The following is a 24,345-nucleotide window of genomic DNA, read 5'->3' on the forward strand; positions in this document are numbered from 1 at the left end:
AAAAAAAGAAGCACTCTGCCACTAAGCTAAAGTCCAGTAATAATTTTCTTAGAACACGGGGAAATGTGAACATAAAAGAAAACAAGGACAATAAATTAGATCACCAAAACAAAACTTTTGCTCTTTAAAACAGTCTATCAAGGATGGGTGCTGGTAGTTTATGCCTATAATCCTAACTGCTCACGTGGTTGAGATGTGAGGATCCCTGTTCAAAAAGTCAGCCCAGATAGGAAAGTCCATGAGACATTTCTCTCCAACAAACCACTAAAAAGCCAGAAGTGGAGCTGTAGCTCAAGTGGTACAGCACTAGCCTTGAGCACAAAGTTCAGAGACACCACCCAGACTGAGTTCAAGCCTCAGGACCAGCACAAAAACAAAATAGAGCAATCAAGAAGCTAAGTCTTGAGCTGGGCACCAGTGGCTCACACCTGTAATTCCGGCTACTTAGGAGGCTGTGATCTAAGGACTGAGGTTTGAAGCCAGTTGCAGCATTCTTTATTTTCAATTAATTAGAAAAAAGTTGAAAATGGAGTTATGGCTCAAGTGGTAGAATGCTAGCATTGAGTGAGAAAGTGGAGTCCCTCAGTTCAAGCCCCAGTACCATCACACACACTACTAAACCCCCTCCCCCAAAGTTAAGAAAATGAAAGGTAAGCCATAGTCTAGAAGCCATTATTTATGGAATATATATCTGATAAAGGAGTCATATCCAGGATAATGACAAAAACATTAAAAATGAACAAAAGCCTATGTGGTGATACACACACGAATCACAACACTCAGCACTCAGGAGGCTGGGGCAGGAGGATCTTCCGTTTGAGGATAGATAGCCTGGGCTACAGAGTGAGATGCTGTTTCAAACCCCCCCCCCCAAAAAAAAAACACAAAAAAATAACAACCCCAAAACACAGGCAGTTGGGCTAATGAGGTAAAAGATGAATATGGTCCCTATAATTATTGGCATGTATGAAAATACAATGATAAAACGGGAAGTGAGGAGAGTAGTAAGGGACAGTGATAGATGGGGTAGGAACATTGTATACTTGAGTGGAAATGTCTCAATGAAATCCTCCCCTGACACAACTAATGTATACTGATAAAAATGGTCAAAAGATTTGGATACATCACTGAAGTGGATATAGAAATGGCCAGCAAGTAAGTGGAAAGAAGCCTGACACTGATTTTTCAGTAGAAATGCAAATTAAAACCACAATGTAATACCTACTCATAACCACCAGAATAGCTAAAATGATAAAGACAGCACTGATGATGACATTCTGTGTGGAATTTTCATACATTTTAGGAATATTAAAGAGATTCAGCCACTTTGAAAACAGTATAGCAATCCTTATAGTTATAGTTATATATATGCTTAATATATGCCCCAGAAATTCCACTCATAGATATTTACCTAAAGAAATAAATAATGATGTCCCCACAAATATCTCTGCCCAAGTGTTTCAGCTACTTCATTTATTATAACCTGGATGTCAATGAGAACTATTTGAATAACTGGTATGTCTATACCAAACATACACACACAACTTGGTTATAAAAGAAACAAAATATTAAAAAATACAGTAGAGGATGCCCAACAGCTGCAATGGACATTGATGAAAGTAAACTAAGCAACTCAAAGAGGGGGGAAGGAAGAAATGAGATAAAAATAGGGATCAGATTATACTAAGCAAAGGGAAAGAAATGTACTTATCACCTGACCTGGAAGAAGTTGTTTTATTGTTAATGTTTGTAGAGTTCATAAGCATTGTAGATTAGGATGCCTATGTCCACCATTGGGAAGGTAAAAAAAATGATGAAAGCAGGGGGTGGGGAGAGGGGTTGGGAGGAAGGAAGATGGGAGAAAAATGAGGAAGGGGTAACAAGTATGACAAGAAATTACTCACTACCTTAGGCAAGTAACTGTAACCCCTCTGTACATCATCTTGACAATAAAAAAGATAAATATTAAATATAAAAAAGAAACAAAACTTTGATACATGGAACAAGGCCAGGTATCAAAAGTATTAAGATATGTGAACAAGGCCACACAAAAAATATTGCATGACTCGATTTGTGTAACTTTGCAGGAAAGACAAAGCAGAATATAGATCAGAGATTATTCATGGTGAGAGGTGGGAAACAGAATTGACTGCCAAGAAGCATGGGGACTTTTTAGGGTGATAGAGATATTTTATTATTTTTGTCATGATTGTAGAAATAGGTACATGGCTGTAAATATTTCAAAAGCTCACGAAAAAATTCTAAAAATATAAAATACATATTAACATGTTATAATTAACATATAATATACAGTATATACTATAGATTGCATTATTCTTATTGTCCCAGTCCTGTGGCTTGAACTCATGGCCTAGGCACTGTCCCTGAGCTTCATTTTGCTCAAGGCTAGCACTCTACCACTTGAGCCATAGCGCCACTTCTGGCTTTTTCTATGTATGTAGTGCTGAGGAATAGAACCCAGGGCTTCATGCATGCTAGGCAAACAGTCTATCACTAAGCCACATTCCCAGCCACTTTTTAGTGTTATTATAATAGTGATGTACAGAAGAATATATCTGTTATATATGTGTTAGACACACACACACACACACACACACACACACACACAAAGCCAGTTCTGGAACTTGAACTCAGGGCCTAGACACTGTCCCCCTACGTGTTTCAATCAAGCCTAGCATTGTACTTGAGTCACAGCTCCATTTTTGGCTTTAGAAAAAAAATTGGAGATAATAGTCACATGGCTCTATGACACTCATCTCCAATTAACTAGCAAAATGCCTTAGTGAGGCTGCGTATGTCAAGTGGTAGAGAACCAGCAGAAAGCAAAATAGCTCAGAGACAGTGCGCAGGCACTGAATTTAAACTCCAGTACTGGCGCGCGCGCGCACACACACACACACACACACACACACACACGAAGTAGAAAAGAAAACCAATCATCTTTGAGATATAAATTACATGAAATAAAATTAAATAATTTAAAAATATGAGTTGGGTGCCGGTAGGTTACATCTGTAATCTTAGCTACTCAGGAAGATGAGATCTGAAGATTGCAGTTTGAAGCCAGCCCAGCCAGGAAAATCAGTGAACTCTTTCTTTTTTTTTTTTGGCCTTGGACTCAGGGCCTGAGCACTGTCCCTGGCTTCCTTTTTGCTGAAGGCTAGCACTCTGCCACTTGAGCCACAGCACCACTTCTGGCCGTTTTCTGTATATGTGGTGCTGGGGAATCGAACCCAGGGCCTCATGTATACGAGGCAAGCTCTCTCGCCACTAGGCCATATCCCCAGCCCACTGAAACTCTTATCTCCAGTTAATCACCAGAAATCTGGAAATGGTGCTGTGGCTCAACGTTGTAGAGAGCTAGCCTTGAGCAAAAAAGCGCAGGGGCTGTACCCAGGTCCTGCATTTAGGCCCCACAACCAACAACAAGAAGCCTCAAAGACTTAAAAAAATAAATTAGGCTGGGCGCTGGTGGCTCATGCCTGAAATCCTAAGATACTCAGGAAACTGAGCTCTGAGGATCACAGTTTGAAGGCAGCCCAGGCAGGAAAGTCTGTGAGAATCTTATCTCCAATTAACCACCAGAAAAGCAAAAGTGGCACTGTGGCTAAAAGTGGTAGAGCAATAGCCTTGAGCTTAAGCTCGGGGAAAGCGCCCAGGCCTTGAGTTCAAGCCTCATGACTGACAAACAACAATAAGAACAAACTAAAAAGAATTTTTAAAAAATAGTAGGGATATCCATGGTTTCAAGAAGTCTAAATAAAACTGAGAATGCATAAACCAGTTTCTGGATGTAATTCAGAGAAATTTTGTAATTGAGTCATTTCTTCTGCCAAAGATAGTATTAAATTGTCAGATACCAAGGAAGCTGTTCTAAAATAGTGTCATGCCCATGACATGAGAGCTGGTTTGGTTTCTAGAAGCACCGTCTGCCATTATATAGTAATGTTGTCATTTTAGCAGCTGTAATTTGGCTTCTATTTAATATCAAGATTGGTTTTGATTTTATAGTTGCTTAAGAGCAACATACATAAGATGTTGGGTTTGGACACATTTAAGCAACATTACACTAAAAGCAATTTTAGTAATGTAAGTAACTATTAATTTGGGGCATTCTAATATTTTTTTCTCTTTAAAAAGTATGCAGTATACAAGCTTGAGTTCGTAGTATGCTAGAAATACTCAAGTATTCTTTAGTATCTCAGGTGATATTTGGCCTAGGGCAATGTTGTTGCTGGCAATCAGAGGGAATAGCAAGGTGGGAACCCATGGTCTTCTGAAAGTAGAGTAATGCTAATGGATATGAAGTTCCTTTGGGGGAAAGATATTTTTTTTTTCGGTAGTTTGTTGTTGTTTTTTGTCCTGGGCCTTGGACTCAGGGCCTGAGCGCTGTCCCTGGCTTCTTTTTGCTCAAGGCTAGCACTCTACCACTTGAGCCACAGCGCCACTTCTGGCCATTTTCTGTATATGTGGTGCTGGGGAATTGAACCCAGGGCTTCATGTATACGAGGCAAGCACTCTTGCCACTAGGCCATATCCACAGCCTCGGTAGTTTTTTTTTTTTAAAATTATTATTCATATCCACTGTCTTTGGAGGTATAAGAAGTTGACAAGGATGTCACGAACTCTCACATGGCTTTACATGCAGGGGTGAAAATCCTTGGTGTTTTCATCTTTATTTGTCCCATTGTTTTAATTTTAAAGTTAGCTCAAACCATGCACTTTTCTATTATGTTAAAGTACAATGAACGTAAATGAGTTTCAAGGAAACTTTTCAGATCCTAAGTACATCTTACTTAATCATAGAATTTAAGATAAAGTAAAATTTGCATTTAACTCAGGCATGAACTTTTGTGTGTATACGGGCAGGGGGTATGGGGGATGAATGGTATATACAATTTCCATAAAAAAAACCACAATCAATCCAAAGATGGACTTTCTGAGGGCAGTTGATCTGGAAATTGGAAGGGTAAAAAGAAAAACAGAAAACCTGTAACATGAAGAAAAATTCCTCAAAAATATTCTGAGGGTGATATACGACTTTAGAGTAGCCATAAGAACTTCCATCAACTGGATAATTTATTTCCCCCAGCTGATGTGTGAAGAAGGGCATTCCCACATAAGCTCTGTCACTTCAGCCTTCCTCCCACAGGCCTTAGTCCTGTTTCCAAAAGTGACTTCAGTGAGGATGTAAGGTTCATTACCCTACAGCTAACTTCATCCACTTAGCAGCAGGACTCTGAGGAGGGCGGTACAGGCACACACCAGTGGTAAGGGCCAGCTTGGAAATATAAATATGATATTGTGATTGTTGCCCTTAGTCAAGAAGGGTCTTGTTATCTGATTCACATTTAATAGCAAATCAGTTCATCATATGCAGAAACAAGTATCTTCTGGGTTAAGAAACTTCATCATGAGACTTGAGATATACTGGTTTGGAAAGTTTCCTCAGTTTCTTTTGGGTTCAAAATCCTCGGCCTTGTAGTGGGGTGAGGCTCATTGGAGGCAGATGAATTGGTCTTGGGTAAGGGATGTGGTAATGCAGAATTTCAATCCTGGTGGTGCATTCATCCATACACTGTTTAATCAGGTTGATGTCTGTGAGGTTCTTGTTTTTCTGGAACAGTGTTCTGGCTTCACTGAGTATATACTGCTTTTCTTTGATGATGTCTTCCATCTGTCCTGATGCAGCCTGCCATTTCCTTGCAAGTCGGAAAATTTTGCGATAGAGGCTAAGGACTTCCCATCATGTTGCTGTGGTCATCTTCAGACCCACTCTCTGTTGGCCTCCAACCCCTTTATTGCAGCTGGATCTTTCCCACTCAGTGGCTCTGCTTCAGTCCTGCCTTCCCTCACCCACAGCAGCGAGGCAGCCGCCGAAGGGCAGCTAGGAGGCGGTGCTGGAGCTTCGTCACAGCGGTGGCCGTTCAGGGGGAAAGATATTTTCTAAAATTAGGTTGTGTTGAATGTTGACACAGCCATCTCAAGTTAGTAAAAATCAGCAAAATTTACACTTTGGATGAATTGTATGATTTATGAATTATACCTGAAGATGACTGTTTAAAAATATACATAATTGTTGAGTTAAAATTTTTTTGTTTCCCAGTTATATTGTTTCTACCAGCAGTATAAAACAATTGCTGTTTCTAGTGTTTGAAAGAGCAATTGTCGGTCTCCTTTCTGACATATCAAAACATGTTAGGGAAGGGAAAGAAAAATGAGGGTGTAAGATATCACAAGAAATGTACTCACTGCCTTATTATGTAACTGTACCCCTTTTGCACAATACCTTCTCAACAAAATTTAATTGATAAAAAAATGCAAAAAAAATAAGATTGCACTACATTTAACCAAAGTCCATTAAAAATGTTTAAATTGTAAAACACATGCAAACAGTAAAAGTATTGTTTTTTAAGTTTAGAATGCTGGACATCAGTGGCTCATGCCTGTAATCCTAGCTACCCAGGAGGCTGAGATCTGAGGGTCACAGTTCAAAGTCAGCCTGGGCAAAAAATCTTTGAAAGCATCCCCCATTAACTACCAAAACCCCAGAAATGGCACTGTGGCTCAAAGCAGTAGAGCACGAGCCTGGCTTAATGGTACAGTGCTGCCTAGCACACATAAAGCCCTGGGTTTGATTCTTCAGTACCACATAAACAGAAAAAGCTGGATGTGGTGCTGTAGCTCAAGTGGTAGAGTGCTAGCCTTGAGCAAAAAAAAGCTCAGGGACAGTGTTCAGACCCTGAGTTCAAGCCTCAGGACTGGCAAAAAAAAAAAAAAAAAGTCAAGATAAAGTCAATAAGGGGTTTGCCATCATCTGTATCTTTATTTTTCTTTTCTTTCTTTTTTTTTTTTTGGCTAGTCCTGGGCCTTGGACTCAGGGCCTGAGCACTGTCCCTGGCTTCCTTTTGCTCAAGGCTAGCACTCTGCCACTTGAGCCACAGCGCCACTTCTGGCTGTTTTCTGTATATGTGGTGCTGGGGAATCGAACCCAGGGCCTCATGTATACAAGGCAAGCTCTCTTGCCACTAGGCCATATCCCCAGCCCCTGTATTTTTATTTTTCAAAATTGTAACATATGCCTCTGTTCCTCTTACTCTGATTTTTTTTTTTTGGCCAGTCCTGGGCCTTGGACTCAGGGCCTGAGCACTGTCCCTGGCTTCCTTTTGCTCAAGGCTAGCACTCTGCCACTTGAGCCACAGAGCCACTTCTGGCCGTTTTCTGTACATGTGGTACTGGGGACTAGAACCCAGGGCCTCATGTATACAAGGCAAGCTCTCTTGCCACTAGGCCATATCCTCAGCCCCCTTACTCTGATTTTCTTTTAGCTCTTGAATCTGTGTTGTATACTTTGGATTTTTGTGTGTGGGTTGTGTGTGTGTATCTACTGGTGGTTGAACTCAAAACTTCACACTCTTGTTTAGCCTTGAGTTTCTCTTCCAGGTCTAGCTTTTTGCTGATTAATAAGTTTCACAGACTTTGCTGCTGAGGCTGGCTTTGAATGAGATCCTCATATCTAAGCCTCCTGAGTAGCTACAGGTTATAGGTGTGAGACACCTACCAGCCCAGCTTGAGTTGTATTCTTTGGATGCCTATAAACACTTAGACCAGCCCCAGTGCTTGTGGTGATAACAAGTGAAAAAATCTAGGAGTAAGGATGCTACCTTCTACTTCTTCTGTTCAGAGAGGGACCAAATAGCAGAGCTGAATCCAATGGCAAGATGGCACCCTCGTGATCTTCTGCCCCAGCATTATTTACTACAGTTCTCCAAACATATATTCTCAGTTTATTTGCAATTTTACTCAACTTTCTTTCATGAGTTTACCACAGAAAACTATAAAGACTCTCTTAATTAGCATATGGTTATATAAGCCTCTGGAATCTGGCATGATAATCTATTTCAATAGTTTCAAATAAAATATTTAAGTATATCTATTGGCTTATAACAAAATGATCTAAACATCTTGCCATACATTGGTTTATAACATGATTAACAATTTTGTCCATCTGAACTCCTGAGATGCAATATGTGGTTATTTATCATGGCTTACTTATGAATCAACTCAGACCTAAAAATAAATGCAGAGAGGCTCTGAAGTCTCATGCCTGTAATTCTAACTACTCAGCCCAGGCAGGAAAGTCCGTAAGAGTCTTATTGCCAATTAACCATAAAAATCTAGAAGTGGAGCTGTGGCTCAAGTGGCCTTGGTCTCCAGCACCACTATCCACTATCTTGGCTTCCATTACTTTCTTATATATTCTGCTTTTTACATCTGCTCACTCAGAAATTGTTTACTTATAACTTTGAGCAAAGCATCTGTGTGGGGGATGGCTATGCCTTTAAGAGGGGACGGCTGGCTCTAGCCCGTCCCACCTCCTTCTGGCTTCAACCGGAAGAGAAGCCAGGCCAGCCTCCGCCCCTCAGCAGCGAGCACGTGTGTCAGAATGGCGCCGGTTGAGCCAGAGGTGGAGCCAAGAGGTCTCTGCCTCTGTGGGAAGTTCCGTGACATCACCGTGATGGACACGCTCATTAGCCTATCGTTGGCACCTGGCCAGTCCCTCTCCTTCGCGTGTCATTACTGGTATAAGACTGTTAGCCCCTCCCTTATTAAACCAGAACGCCCCTTGACGGTTCTCTGGGACCCCACGCGCCTGTGTTTTCCTTGGGAAGGGGAAGGGGGCAGGGCGTCCCGCAACCACACTCTGACCGAGGCTGCACGTGGCCTTCGCTCCCGCAGTCAATCCCTATTGGCCAGGGGATGTGTTGAGGGCGATAGAGGACCACACGGAAGAGGCAGAGAGGCCCAGGACCTTCACGCAGACGGAGGTAGAGCTTAAGCCCGGCACCTCTGAGCTTCATTAAGAACAAGAACAGACTTCCTTTTCTACCTTGGTAAGGCTCCTCATGACAACCAGTGATCAGAAATAACGAATGTCATAAATAGTGCAGTGACTTCATTTGGGTTGTGCTGTGGGTCTTTAGAAGACAGGAGGTTTGACATGACCACCAACGTCCTTTCTAGGCAAGTAATTATCCTAAAACTCCTGGATCCTCAAGTCACTTACCATTCCCGGGTCTTCATTCCTGTGCCAATCAAAATGGGGGCACCACCAATGTTACTGATTTGGAATCAGAAATAGAATAATTATAAAATGGTGGTATTAGTTTTCTTCCTCCAAATTTTAATGTATCATATGAAATACCCAATTATTTTCTTTTCTTCAAATGTCTTATTAAAGTTTGCACAATAAAATGGTAAATATATGGTAAACAGTTTAAAAGAAGCAGGAGTTTTTAACCTAAAAATAAGTTTGCCACAGTTTTTGCAAATTTTTTTATGACATTTTAAATTCATTTAAAGGGTATACAGATATACAGCTAGTTTGATCAGCAACTAATATACTTTGGTGTCCCTTTATTTGGGTAGTCAAGAGCCAGTTCACTTTTTCCCCATGCTCAATATTTAGCTTTGGTAAAATTTTGCCATGTTCTTTCACATCTGTTATGGGAGCACTGTTTTCCTCCTGTTTGGTGTAAGTTGCTCTTTTGGCTTTCTTCCTGTGAGTATGTTTTGCAGGACTCTTGGTTTTTTCCTCAATTTCACTGCTCACATCCCATATCATTATCTTCCCATCATTCCCTCCAGTGAGCAGCAAGTAGGATTCTGGCAGAAAGCAGACTTGGGACACCCCCAAAGTATGGCCCTTAAATCCCAGCTCTCGTTTGCATTTGACTCCCATCACCCTAAAGATTCGCACTTTACCATCTTCTGCACCACAACTAAAAATATTGCCACATGATGCTACAGAAATAGAGTGTGCTAGGGCAGGATTTAAGAGCTGGCCAGGTGATTGTGGGTTTTCCATTTCTTCTGTTTCATCCTCCTGTAAATTTGTAATCCAGAGCGGGCGAGCTTTCTGAAGATTCCACAGCATCACCTATAAATAAGACCAAGCTTTAGCTTCATAAGGAATTCTAGCCAATTTGCTCAGTTTTTTTTTTTTTTGGCCAGTCCTAGGCTGTGAACCCAAGGCCTGAGCACTGTCCCTGGCTTCTTTTTTGTTCAAGGCTAGCACTCTGCCACTTGAGCCACAGCGCCACTTCTGGCCATTTTCTGTGTATGTGGTGCTGAGGAATTGAACCCAGGGCCTCATGTATACGAGGCAAGCACTCTTGCCACTAGGCCATATTCCCAGCCCTCAACCACAGTTTTTATTCCCTTTGTTGGCCTGGCACCATGATCCTCCCAATCTCAACCTCCCATGTATCTTGGGATGACAAGTACATGTCAGTTTTCCCAGTCTCCGTCTCACAAGCATGAGCCATTGACACCTGGCAAAATTGGTCTATCTTTAGGACGAAGGAATGACTAGTCAAAGACATACTTTAAACTGCTTACTCATAACTGATATCCACCTGGCTCTTTAGGTGCTCTTTACAACCACATAGGCAGGTTACCACCACGAGGATAGAGAAGCTAGGTTTATAAAGAGTTTGATCAAGACCTAGGAGTGGAAAAGGAATTTAGTGTTGTATGGTCGGTGTCCCATAAGTATAAATGAATTCTCATCATGTATAGATGCTTTGGGAGAGGATGCTTTAGTGTTTGGGGGCTGTCTTAGCATTATAGGACATTCATTCTTCCCACTGCCAAACCTTACAACTTTAAATGCTGGTAGCTTAAGGGACAGGGGGGCAGTCATTGTGACAATAACCAAATCAGTGTCTTGCATTCCCAAATGATTACACAGAATTCTACAGAATCTTATCAATGAGATCTTGGATATAACTTGAAAACATTGAACAATGATGGGTACACATTATTAATTAATAATGATTCTATATCTAGATGTCTCCTGATCCCAAACTAAGAAAATTTTCTGTTACACCTGTTTGAGTGTCTCAGGTGTCAGAGAAAAAGCACAGGCTTTAGAGTTAGACAGCTTGCATGAAATTACAATCAGGAGCTGGGGATATGGCCTAGTGGCAAGAGTGCCTGCCTCATATACATGAGGCCCTGGGTTCAATTCCTCAGCACCACATATACAGAAAATGGCCACAAGTGGCGCTGTGGCTCAAGTGGCAGAGTGCTAGCCTTGAACAAAAAAGAAGCCAGGGACAGTGCTTAGGCCCTGAGTCTAAGACCCAGGACTGGCAAAAAAAAAAAAAAAAGAAATTACAATCAGGCAGTTGTGAAGACATTAATTTTAATCTGTTTCCTCACTTATAAAAAAGTCATAAGAATGATCAAGGAAGGTAAGGGTATAATTAAAACCAATGTTTTACATGAAGAAAGCACATAAAGCATTGTCAAGTAGTAAGTACTCAACAGAGTTAAGTCATGATTATTCTCATCTCATTGATGTGATTTACTTTCTTGAATGGGAACACATACCACTATGGCAAAGTTCAAATTACTTGAAAATGCTCATATTAATAAAAAATCTGCTTCCCTGTGACTTTTTTTTTTTTTTTGCCAGTCCTGGGGCTTAAATTCAGGGCCTGGGCACTGTCCCTGAGCTGCTTTTTGCTCAAGGATAGCACTCTACCACTTGAGCCACAGCACCACTTCCAGCTTTTTCTATATATGTGGTACTGAGGAATTGAAATCAGGGCTTCATGCATGCTAAGCAAGCACTCTACAACTAAACAACATTCCCAGTCTTTCCTGTGACTTATGCTGTTTAGATAGCATATACCACTTTCACACTTTAACAAGACTAATAACTTAGTGCCAATGGCTCAAGGTTTGAAGCCATAAAAAATTCAGAAGTAGGCCTGTGGCTCAAGTGGTAGAGTGCCAGTGAAAAGCTAAGAGACATTGCCTAGACCCTAAGATCAAGCCCCAGTTTTGGCACGTATACATACACAAAAAAAAAAGAAAAATAATTTAACTCCTACAAATCCCACATATAATGTGGTTCTAGTTATATTTACCTTCCTACTGGCTTTTCTCTGAAAGTTTTTTTTTTTTTTTCCTTGAAACCTAGAATTGAATACAAGGCTCTGATTCTGGTGACCAATACACAAATATTTCAGTTAATTAAGGACTTGGGTTCAATCCACAGCACTGCCAAAAAAACATCAAACCAAAAAGCCACAATACACACACATACACACACACACACACACACACACACAACTTTTTTTTTTTTTTTTTGTCCTTTGTGGGGCTTGAACTCAGGGCCTGGGAGCTATCCCTGAGCTCTTTCACTAAAGCTAGCACTTTGGGCCACAGCACCACTTCCGGATTGCTGGTATTAATTGGAGATAAGAGTCTTACATTATTTCCTGCCCAGGCTGGCTTTGAACTGTGATCCTCAGATCTCGGCTTCCTGAGTAGTGAGGATTATAGGCTTGATCCATCAGCACCCAACAACACACAAACTCTTGACTGCTGGCAAATCCCATTCAATAATTACCCAAGAGCTCTTTACAAAAGCCTCACCTGCATATCCAGGCCACATGACAACAGGCTCTGAGGCCTCTGAGGTCGAAAAGCTACAGAGGAACAGATATTGGAGTGTCTCTTCAGGGTTCTGGTAACTTTCTTCTTTTCCAAGTCTAGGATTTTGATTGTCCCAGAGTCATCAGCAGAAGCCAGCAGGCTTTCAGTTTCATTCAATGACAGACAATTGATTTCTTCTTCATTCACATGAAAATTATCCAGAGAACCTTTAAGGGACCTGACATCCAAAATGCTAATGGTTTCTCCGTGTGATGCAAAGAGCTTGGTGGGACAGGAAGGAGAAAATATGACACTGGTGACATCATTGGCTTCTTGGAACTGCAGGTGTCCTAATGGAGTCCCATCTTCACCCCAAGCTATGAGATCTCCACCTTCTGCTCCGGAAGCCACTAGCCCATCTTTATTTGCATTCAGGCAGAGAATAGGAGAAGAATGTCCACCAGTCCACTTGACTGCCATGATGGCCCTGAAGACTCTGTGAAGGGAGTTGGGGAATTTTATATAAGAACATGATCCTTGGAAACAAACAGAGAAGGCAGTACTTCATTTAAATATTAAAATAATATTTTGTGGATTAGAATGATGATTTTCATCACTGTGAAGGTTAAAAAGTGTGCTGTGAAATATATATAGTTACTTAATCTCAATTAAAAAATCTTAAAACAATCACTCAAATAAAAGACATTTAAAGATCAAATCTACAAAAACCTGGTTGAAGCTGGGTACCAGGGGCCACACCTATTATCCTAGCTACTCAGAAATTTGAGATCTGAGGATTACAGTTCAAAGTATTTCTAGCCCAGGCAAAAAAATTCTGTGAGATTCTTATCTCCAATAAATGACCAAAAAAGATGGAAGTAGAGCCATGCTCAAGTGGTCGAGTGCCGGCCTTGAGCAAAAGAAGTTCAGAGAGTACTCAAGACCTGAGTTCAAGCCCAAGGACTGACAAAAACAAAAACCCCAACCAACCGAATAAAAAAAACCCTAAACCCTAGTTGAACACAAGATTGTGGTGTCCTGGCTAACACATTCCAAGAAGACTTTGCTTACCGCCAGGTAAGCCTAATTCTCTAGTCTTTGGTGTGAGACTCACGAATAAACACTAGCCAACCTCTGGTGGCATACACCTGTAATCTTAGCTGTTTAGGAGGCTGATATCTGAGGATTGCAGTTTAAAGCTGGTCTGGGCAGGAAAATTCCCGAGACTTTTTTGGGGGGGCAGTCCTGGAGCTTGAATTCAGGACCTGGACATTGTCCCTGAGATTGTTTTGCTCAGGGCTAGCACTATACCACTTGAGCCATACACAGAGCCACTTGTGGCTTGTTTTGTTTGTGTATGTATGTGGTACTGAGGAATCAAACCTAGGGCTTCATGCATGCTAGGAAAGCACTCTACCACTAAGCCACATTCCTAGTCCCCCTGAGACTCTTACCTTCCGTTAACCACAAAAAAGCAGGAAGTGATGCTATGGTTAAAGTGGTAAAACAGCTGGGAATATAGCCTAGTGGCAAGAGCGCTTGCCTTGTATACATGAAGCCTTGGGTTCAATTCCCCAGCACCACATATATAGAAAATGGCCAGAAGTGGCGCTGTGGCTCAAGTGGCAGAGCATTAGCCTTGAGCAAAAAGAAGCCAGGGACAGTGCTCAGGCCCTGAGTCCAAGCGCAGAGACTGGCTATATTCCCAGCTGTTTTACCACTTTAACCATAGCATCACTTCCTGCTTTTTACATGAAGCCCTGGGTTCGAATCCTCAGCACCACATATATAGAAAATGGCCAGAAGTGGTGCTGTGGCTTAAGTGGCAGAGTGCTAGCCTTGAGCATAAAAGTAGCCAGGGACAGTGCTCAGACCCTGAGTTCAAGGCCCAGGACTGTCCCCCCACCCCCCCCCAAAAAAAGAATTCAAGGCTAGCTAAGGCTATGTAGTAAGACTCTGTCTCCAAAAACTAGGAAAACATCTTTGAAAGATGATCACATTAGACGTGAGCGGCAGGGGAACCAAGCGGTGCAGAAGGGGAGAGCCGGGGCTGCCACCACCAAATGACCAATCGCTGCACCCTAGCACTGCAGCCCCGAAGGGCCAACAACAGCATGGAACACATACACAATCCAGGACCAGTAAGCTCCCCATTACCCCCTCCCCCAACGGGAGACTAGCTATCAGAGACCCAAACCCTACAAAGAAGCTAGAGCTCCCTTCCTCCCCCTCCCCACCCTGAGGGAACAAAGAACCCCCAAATCAGGTGGCAAAAGGTCCCTTCAGACTCTGGGAGGACACAGGAGCTAGCAGGGGCGGAGCAGCACCAAGGCAGCAGAGGAGCCTGAACCAGCCGCACCGGCTCCGCCCCCTCCCCAACAGGGGCCCGGGAACTGGCAGGCATTGGAAGCCCCACCTGAGGCGCCTGGACCTCCTGGATGTTTTGAACAAAAGTTACAGGCTAGCTGGTGGGCAACACCAGCACAGCAGGGAAACCTGGGCCCGATCACATGACCCCCTCGCAGCGGAGGTGCAGAGGCTGGGGGCACCAACCTGAGCCCGGACACTTGATCCTACTGGGGCCCACACATACCGCCCCCCCACAGCAAACTTGTGGGAGGGCACAAGCACACCCCAACAACCCGGGGCCTGCTCTGGTAGGCGTACCCCACACAGGTGGGCAGGGCCCCTCAGCCACAGCGCCCTCTCTGATAGGTGCACCCACACAGGAGGGCAGAGCCCCCCAGCGGCAGTGCCCACCCAGATTGGCACATTTCGCACAAGTGGGTGGGCCGCCTCTCAACAACACCAGCCCCAGAGCAATCCACACAGGTGGGCGAACCGCCTGAGAGGTGAGCTTCTCTGACCAAGATACTGAGTGGAAAAAAGAACCAAAGAAGAGATAAGCCTCCATGCCACGCTGAATCAGCGACCAGCAAACCCCCACCAGGGGCACGCTAGGGTCGGCACAACACAGCTGCAGGACACTATCCTGCAAAGACACAGAACCTACCCACCCCCAAGTGCAGTGAGGGTGACCACCTCGGCAACAACCGAGACACTCACGCTCACCCACTGGGCAGTAAGGTTCAACAGCCAAACTCAAACCCAGAGCCAGGACACAAACAAGTCTTCCAGTGACGGACCAGCTGGAACCAGCACAAAGCCAAACCAGGGAAGCCACCCACAGATCTCCAGATGCGCAAATCACAAAGAAATATTACAAATTTCATGAAAGGGCAAGCCAACTCGCCAGCTCCAAAAAGCAGTATGACTGAAAAGGAGATGGAGAATAAAAAAACAACTGAGACTATGATAGCAGAAACGATGGAAAGCCTCAGGAACGAATTCAGAAAACAATCCCAGGAGTTTAGAGTGGAAGTCTTGAAGGACATCCAGGAAGTCAAGAAGGAAATGGAAGCAAAAATGGATACAGTGCAAACCTCCATTAAAGAAGACCTTAACATCCTGAGAAGTGAAATACATGAAAAAATAGATTTAAAATGCAACTCTTTAAAGGAAGAAATTTCCACAATCAGAGCTGATCTGGCAACCATAAATAGCTGCCTGACATCCATAAACTCTGCACTTGAATCCACAGCACAAAGAATTGACCATATTGCAGCCAGAATCTCTCTCGGACAATGATGCAGCCGATAAGAACCAAAAAATTACCACAATCCAAGAAACGGTAAAGCTCCAGGGCAGACTAATCCAGGAGCTAGTGGACAAAGACAAGAGATATAATCTGCGCATAATTGGAATAGAAGGAGCTGAATACCAGAGCAGAGGGCTTCAACATATTTTCAATAAAGTGATTGCAGAAAACTTCCCCAATCTCACAAGGGACCTCATTCAGGTAACTGAAGCCTATAGAACACCTGGCAGACCAGACCCTAGAAAAGCCACGCCCAGGCACATAATAATCAAGACTTCAGATCTCAAGAATAAAGAGCAAATTCTGAATGCAGCCAAAACGAAGAAAGAAATTTATTACAACGGGAAGAGGATCCGAATAACAGCAGACCTCTCCACACAAACCTACCACGCGTGAAGAGAATGGAAGAACACCATCCAAGTCCTACAGGCCAACAACTGCCAACCTAGAACAAAATATCCAGCGAAGCTGGAGTTCATATTTGAGGAAAAAAACAGATCTTTCCATAGCAAAGAGGATCTAAAGGAGTATGTGAATATAAAACCAGCCCTACAGCGAATTCTAAGAGGGGAACTCCTCCCAACAGAAATCATACAGGACACACAGACAGAAACAGAAAGAAACTACAACAGTCAGAGCCCAACAGAAAGAGCAGCTCACTAAAGAGAAGAAAAAAAAGAGAGGAAAAACAGCCTAACAAGAAAATGGAAGTGGAAAAAACACTCTTATTCTTGACTCTTATTCCTGGACTAGCAGCAACCAGCAACACCTAGGAACTTGTTAGAATTATAAATTGTGGGCTGGGAATGTGGCTTAGTGGTAGAGTGCTTGCCTTGCATGCATGAAACCTTGAGTTTGATTCCTCAGTACCACATGAACAGAAAAGGCTGGATGTGGTGCTTTCAAGTGGTAAAGCGCTAGCCTTGATCAAAAGAACCTCAGGGACAGTGCCCTGGCCCTGAGTTCAAAACCCAAGTAAACTATTGGATCCTACCTAAGATCTGATTCTGAATCTCTTGTAGTGGGACCTAACAATGTGTTGATCCTGATGTGTCTAGAACTTGAGAGCTATATTGTATTAATTATCATCTGGGGAACTGGTTAAAAACACAGACCTTTGGGTATTACTACTAGACTTAATCAGTAGTTTAAATAAGTTTAGTCTCAAAAACAACCCTCCTAATTAATTTCATAGATAATAAAGCTGAGTCTCAGTGGTAGAACAGGCCCACCAGGCAGAAAAATGCACAAATGCCTGTGTTCTATCTCTAACAACAACAAAGTTACCTGAATTTATCAAAAATGCTAAACACTTTGCTTGGGTCTCAGGATTTGTTCATGAGATCAAATCTAAAGTTCCCAAGTTTAAATAATGAATATCTCATTCCAAAAACTCCACTTGACCATAGTTTTACGAGTATTCCTTCAAAGTACAGAAACAGACTAAAAGCTGATAATTCATTTCTAGTTTTAAAGGTATTCACATATTTTAATCATATCATCTATTTGTACTTACAATAATATGCATGCGCATATATTTGCCAGTCCTGGGCCTTGAACTCAAGGCCTGGGCACTGTCCCTGAGCTTCTTTTGCTCAAGGCTAGCACCAATTGAGCCACAGTGCCACTTTCATCCTTTTCTGCTTTTGTGGCACTGAAGAATTGAACCCAGTGCTTCATGCATGCTAGGCAAGCACTCTATCACTAAGCCACATTTGCAAACCTACAGTAATATTAGTAAGCAAAATTTAGATTCCTGCTTCCCTAGAAATCCCAGATACATTCACTGAAATTGCCACAAAATAATGACCTGTCCCAATTGTCTATTGGTCAGCAAAAAAAAAAGGGGGGGGGGATATCGAGAAAACTAATATAACTTTAATGGCCAGAGGAAGTAAGGCAAACATCTGTCTGGATACTTTATTTTTCCTTTTTTCTTTTTCCTTTTAATCTGGATAAATTCAGTTTTTAATTTCACAAGACAAGGAAACATTTACCAAGAAAAAACTACCTGAGGGGCTGGGAATGTGGCTTAGCAGAAGAACACTTGCCTAGCATGCATGAAGCCCTGGTTCGATTCTTCAGCACCACATAAATAGAAAAAGCCGAAAGTAGCGCTGTGGCTCAAATGGTAGAGTGCTAGCCCTGAGTGAAAAAAAGCCAGGGACAGGGCTCAGGCCCTGAGTTTAAGCCCCAGGACTGGCAAAAAACAAAACAAAACCTACCCAAGTTTATTATTTTCAGGTAAGATTCTTGAATTTAATTCATTGATACTGTGATAAATTTCCTTACACTGTTTGAAAATAATTAATTTAAAATAATCTTTGGGACTGGGAATGTGGCTTAGCAGTAGAGTGCTTGCCTAACAGGCACGAAGCCCTGGGTTCGATTCCTGGGCACCACATAAACAGAAAAAGCCAGAAGTGGTGTTGTGGCTTAAGACGAAGAGTGGTAGCATTGAGCAAAAAATAAGCCAGTGACAGTGCTCAGGCTCTGAGTCTAAGCCCCAGGACTGGCAAAACAACAATAACAACAACAAAAAAGAAATAAAACAATCTGACAATGCTGTGTGCCAGTGGCTCATGCCTGTAATCCTAGCTACATAGGAGTCTGAGATCTGAGGATCGAGGTTCGAAGCCAGCTGAGGCTAGAAAGCCCATGAGATTCTTATCTCCAGCTAATCAGTAGAAAACCAGAAGTGGCACTGTGGCTCAAAGTGGTAGAGCACTAGCCTTGAGTCAAAAAGCCCATGGACAGTGAGTGCCCAGGCTCTGAGTTCAATACCCATGACCTAAAAGAGAAAATCTGATAAAGTAGTTTTTACTCTCAACACAAAACTGCTTCTCCATGCTGGTGGCTCATCATGACTGTAATCCTACCACCCTTGGCAGAAAAGTCAGTGAGATTCTTATCTCCAATTAACCAGCAAAAATGCAGGAGTGTGGGCTGGGGATATAGCCTAGTGGCAAGAGTGCCTGCCTCGGATACACGAGGCCCTAGGTTCAATTCCCCAGCACCACATATACAGAAAACGGCTAGAAGCGGCGCTGTGGCTCAAGTGGCGGAGTGCTAGCCTTGAGCGGGAAGAAGCCAGGGACAGTGCTCAGGCCCGGAGTCCAAGGCCCAGGACTGGCCAAAAAAAAAAAAAAAAAAAAAAAAATGCAGGAGTGTGTCACTGATTTAGCCGAGTACCAGTCTTGAGCAATAAAGCTGAGCAAGAGTGCCCCCCCCCCATACTTGTGTATTGCCTCCCACCCACACACCAATATCTGGTGCCAGGAATAGGGCTTGAACTCAAGGCCTGTGTGTAGTTCCTTGGCTTTTTAGCTCAAGTCTGGGACTCTACCATGGGCCTGAGATACATAGCAAGACTCATCAAGGAGACAGGAGAATGGAGAGAGGAGGAAAGGAGGGACAGAGAGAAGATTGAGTGTCAAAAATCTGTGTATCAGGGGCTGGGATGTAGCTCAGTGGCAAAGTACTTGCCTAGCAAGTGCAATGTCCTGGGTTCAATCCCTAGTACCAAAAAAGAAAAGAAAAAAAATACAGTTAAAAAAAAATCTATGGATCAGGCTGGGTATCAGTGGCTCACGCCTGTAAGATCCGAGCTATTTAGAAGGCTGAGATCTGAGGATTGTGGGTCAAAGCCAGAGAGGGCAGGAAATGAGACTCTTATTGCGGATACACTACTCAGAAAAGGCCAGAAGTAGCACTGTGGTTCAAGTAGTAGAGCACCAGCCTTGAGCACAAGAGCTCAGGGACAGAGCCCAGCCTCTGAGCTCGCCTCATAACCTACTACAACATCTATACATCAGTATTTATTATTATACAGTACTGATTAGTGAATAATTCAACTAGATCCACCAAATCATGTTTACTTAACATATAAATTGTAGCTGGGCGCTGGTGGCTCACCCCTATAATCCTAGCTACTCAGGAGGCTGAGATCTGAGTATTGTGGTTCAAACCAGCCCAGGCAGGAAAGTCCATGAGACTCTTATCTCCAGTTAACCACCAGAAAACACGAAGTGGCTTTGTGGCTCAAGTGGTAGAATGCTAGCCTTGAGCTGAGGAGCTCAGGGACAGTGCCCAGGCTGAGTTTAAGCCCCACAATCGACAAAACAAAAACAAACAACAACAACAAACCCCAAAAAACAAATCCAACCCTAAAATTGTTTTGCTATTATATGAAATATACCTGCAGAATACCAATAAAAAGCATTAAACGGGCTGGGAATATGGCCTAGTGGCAAGAGTGCTTGCCTCCTACACATGAAGCTCTCGGTTCGATTCCCCAGCACCACATATATGGAAAATGGCCAGAAGGGGCGCTGTGGCTCAGGTGGCAGAGTGCTAGCTTTGAGCGGGATGAAGCCAGGGACAGTGCTCAGGCCCTGAGTCCAAGGCCCAGGACTGGCCAAAAAAAAAAAAAAGCATTAAACAAGCTGGGCACCAGAGGCTCAAACCTGTAATCCTAGCTACTTAGAAAGCTAAAGTCTGAGGATCCCAGTTTAAGCCAGTCCAGGAAGAAAAATCTGAGACTCATTCCCATTTAACCAGTACAAAGCAGAAAGTAGAACTGTGGATCAAGTGGTAGCACCTTGAGTGAAAAAGCTAAGGGAAGAATTTGAGGCCTTGAGTTCAAGCTATCAAAAAAAATGTGTTAAACAAGCCAGGACTGGTGGTGCAGGACTGTAATACTAGCACTTGCAAGGCTGAGGCAGGAAGATCGCAAGTTCAAGGCAATCTTGGGCTACAAAGTTTGAAGCTAGTCTGGGCTACATAGGAAAACTATCGCAAAGATTAACAAAAAGTTTTAAACAAACAAAGTTCTATGCTAGAATAGTACTGAAGCTAACATAATAAATTTAAGCTAAATAACAACTATTTCTTAGAAATGACTTGTTACAAGTCACTCTTTTTCTTTTCCTATTAATTGGATAAAAAGCCTAACAGAAACAGATTGTCAGTATCCCCACATTTATTAAGCAACAAGCTTCTCTCTTCCTGTGCAGTTGCCAAAAGGATCAAGCATAGCAATTAATCATATCTTACTATGAATTACTTTAATTAGATAATAGATTTCTTCCTTTTTTAAATTAAATTTTATTGATAAGGTGTTGTGCAAAGGGGGTACAGTTACATAAGGCAGTGAATACATTTCTTGTGATATCTTACACCCTGATTTTTCTTTCCTTTCCCTAGATCAGGTAGGCATATATACAACATCCAGTGTACCAATATCATATACGGTAACCACGTAGGAGATTCCTTTTAACATCTAATGAGATCATGGAGTGAATGACAGGAGGCAGGGTGCTTTGAGAAAAATTTTTGAGAGGGTAGAGCTAGAAGGTAGAACAAAGGTCCTGATCATGGGGGACATGGCCAGGGGAGAAAGGTGTTGATAAAGTAAGACTTGTAAAAAGATAATGAGTGGTAAAGGTGGTCTCTGGTCAACTTTGAAATTTTACCTGGACCACTTGAGAGACAGTATGTTACTGAAAGTCACCTCATTGCTGGGGCTAAACAATAGAATTATTGCATGGGAGATTTCAAAGGCTCTAGATTTGTTTGTGTGTGGGGGGGGAGGGGGGTTAATGGAGTTTGAAATCAAGATCTCAAACTTGCTAGGTTTATTTGCTTGAATGGAGTTTCTATCATTTGAGCCTGCCTGCAGCCCACCTTTTGGCTGGTTGGAGATGGAGTCTCACAGACTTTTCTACCCAAGCTGGCTTTGAACCTTAGTCCCTCAGGTCTTTCTCCTGACTGGCTAGGATTATAAGCATAAAATTTAAGTGTCTGGTTCCATTTTTATGAGAAACAGAAGATGAAGAACAAAATATTTAAGAACTGATTTCAACACTTATCTAGTCATATCTCCACTTAGCCATTTGTTTTTCAAGTGTTCATGATTCTTTTGTTTTCTACTAGCATACATTAATGAGGCAGGGGGGATTTCATTGAGTTTTCCACACATGAATATATATACATTCCAATCAATTCCTCATTACCCTCTCCCCATCCTTATACAATTTCCATACTGGCTGAAAATCTACTTTAACAATATCCATCCTCTCCCACAAATGTTAGTCCAACTCCTTCTCATTAGTATCCTCCCCAACAGACTGTTTCTCTTTCTTCTCTCCCAGTCAACTATTGATCAACAGCATTCTTTGAGGTTCTTTATGCTATCTTCATAAACTCTTCTCTTTTTAAGAGATAGGGTCTATTTTTTCTAAGTTGGTCTTGAACTCCTGGGATAAAGGGATCCTCCCCCCTCAGTCGCTCAAGTAGCTGTGATTATAGATAGCTGATGCCATGGTGCCTTGCCTGTGGTTTTCAAGCTGATTGTTCTGTATGGTTCTTTCTCAAATGGACTTAATTTAGGAATCAGTACAGGCCAGGCTCCAGTGGTTCATGGCTGTAACCCTAGCTACTCCGGAAGCTGAGATCTGAGAATTGAAGTTTGAAGACAACTGGAGCAGAGAAGTCTGAGAGACTCTTACCTATAATCAACCTGCAAAAAGCTAGAAGTGGAGGTGTGGCTCAAGTGGCAGAGCACCACTTCTTTTTTTGCCAGTCCTGGGGCTTGGACTCAGAGCCTGAGCACTGTCCCTGGTTTTTTCTGTGCAAGGTTAGCACTCTACCACTTGAGCCACAGTGCCACTTCCAGCCTTTTCTGTTTATGTGGTACTGAGGAACTGAACCCAGGACTTCACACATGCAAGACAAGCACTCTACCGCTAAGTCATATTCCCAGCCCCTAGAGAACCACTTTTGAGCAGGAAAAGCTAAGGAAGAGTAGGGGCCCTAAGTTCAAACTCCTGCACCAGTGCTATAGGTCAACTCTTCTTCATAGGTTTGGGCTTTCTCAAGTTGGTCTTCAAATAGAGAAGTTGAGTAGCAACCAAAACAACTGTGGCACTGATATTGCTGAGAATGAAAAGAATTTGGGTTACTGAGCTTGGTGAAAAAGGCATCTGGGGAGAGGGGATGGGCAGGTAGAAAACAGGTCATTACATCTGAGTAAGGAAGTAGTTGTTCGTTTGTTTTTTACTAGAGAACAAGAAAAGAATTACACCATGCCAAAGTTTTGGGCAAGATGTCTTATTACATAAAGATTGCAAGACACTGGAAGTGACTAAGTGATCTGTGAACCCTATTATTATAATTACTTCAGAGTTGCCTTAAGAATTACATAAAAACCAGTGTCAAGGACCTACTGTTTGGCCACGCTGTGGCTATTATTTTTTTTCGAAGTGTTTCTTCAAAGTCTGTCAGAAAACTTCAGAGGCCCCCTCGGAAAACGCAGTACGAGTAAATAATGCCAAAATTCTTTTGCTTCCAAGAAACCATCTACAATTCCAGTCTCTACGTCGCTGTCTAACTCAATAAATACACACTGCCTCAATCTGCCCACTAAGCGATGGATCTGAGAACACTACATATTGTCCAAAAAAGACTATGTCATTTAATTAATACTCAGTACTTTGAAGTTATAGGAACTTTCGGGCTATTTGAGAGGATTCAGTCACGTTACTTTCGAAACTCATGCTGGGACAGAGGTTATGAGAAGTACATGGACCAGGAGGCCATCAAAAGGGAAAGGAGGGGGCTGAGGATATGGCCTAGTGGCAAGAGTGCCTGCCTCATATACATGAGGCCCTGGGTTCGATTCCCCAGCACCACATATACAGAAGTGGCGCTGCGGCTCAAGTGGCAGAGTGCTAGCCTTGAGCAAAAAGAAGCCAGGGACAGTGCTCAGGCCCTGAGTTCAAGCCCCAGGACTGGCCAAAAAAAAAAAAAGGGAAAGGAGGCCTAGCTGGCCAAGAAAGCCGGTGCCGCTCAAACCGGAGGAGATACTATTGGCTCGCGAGAAAAGTAATTTTCATGCATTAAGTTGGAAACCGAAGCAGAAATCAAGGGCACAGGGAAGCTTCATAGGAAAAGGAGCTCAGGAGAGTCGACGCGGGGTAGCTAGACCAAAACAAGAGGAAAAAGTACCGGAAGGCAGCTTAGAACCCACCAACACTCGCCGCCTACCTGCGCTTCCCGGTCCCCTCTGCGGCGCCCTGTGATGACCTCACTCGCGGCGTCCAATCTCCTCAACCACTCGGCGCAGGGCGCCACTGCCGAAGAGTCACATCCGGGGCCAGGAGGAACCGCGCGTGAACTGAGCATGCGCCCTTGTTTCGTGCCCTCACTCGCATGGC

General features: G+C 42.9%; 1 protein-coding gene and 1 pseudogene across 1 annotated transcript; both read right to left on the reverse strand.

Moving 5' to 3' along the window:
- Positions 1–5,005: 5,005 nt before the first annotated feature.
- LOC125351825 lies at positions 5,006–5,785 on the reverse strand (annotated as a pseudogene).
- A 3,406-nt stretch (positions 5,786–9,191) lies between these two features.
- On the reverse strand, positions 9,192–24,257 carry Wdr53 (WD repeat domain 53). Its single transcript, XM_048346870.1, has 3 exons — positions 24,176–24,257; positions 12,472–12,967; positions 9,192–9,961 (listed from the first exon to the last, which is right to left on the reverse strand). The coding sequence occupies exons 2-3, from the start codon at positions 12,949–12,951 to the stop codon at positions 9,359–9,361; spliced, it is 1,083 nt and encodes a 360-aa protein (XP_048202827.1). The 5' UTR covers positions 12,952–12,967; positions 24,176–24,257; the 3' UTR covers positions 9,192–9,358.
- Between the last annotated feature and the right edge of the window lie 88 nt (positions 24,258–24,345).

Source organism: Perognathus longimembris, chromosome 5 (assembly GCF_023159225.1).
Source record: "Perognathus longimembris pacificus isolate PPM17 chromosome 5, ASM2315922v1, whole genome shotgun sequence".
Classification (NCBI taxonomy): Eukaryota; Metazoa; Chordata; class Mammalia; order Rodentia; family Heteromyidae; genus Perognathus; species Perognathus longimembris.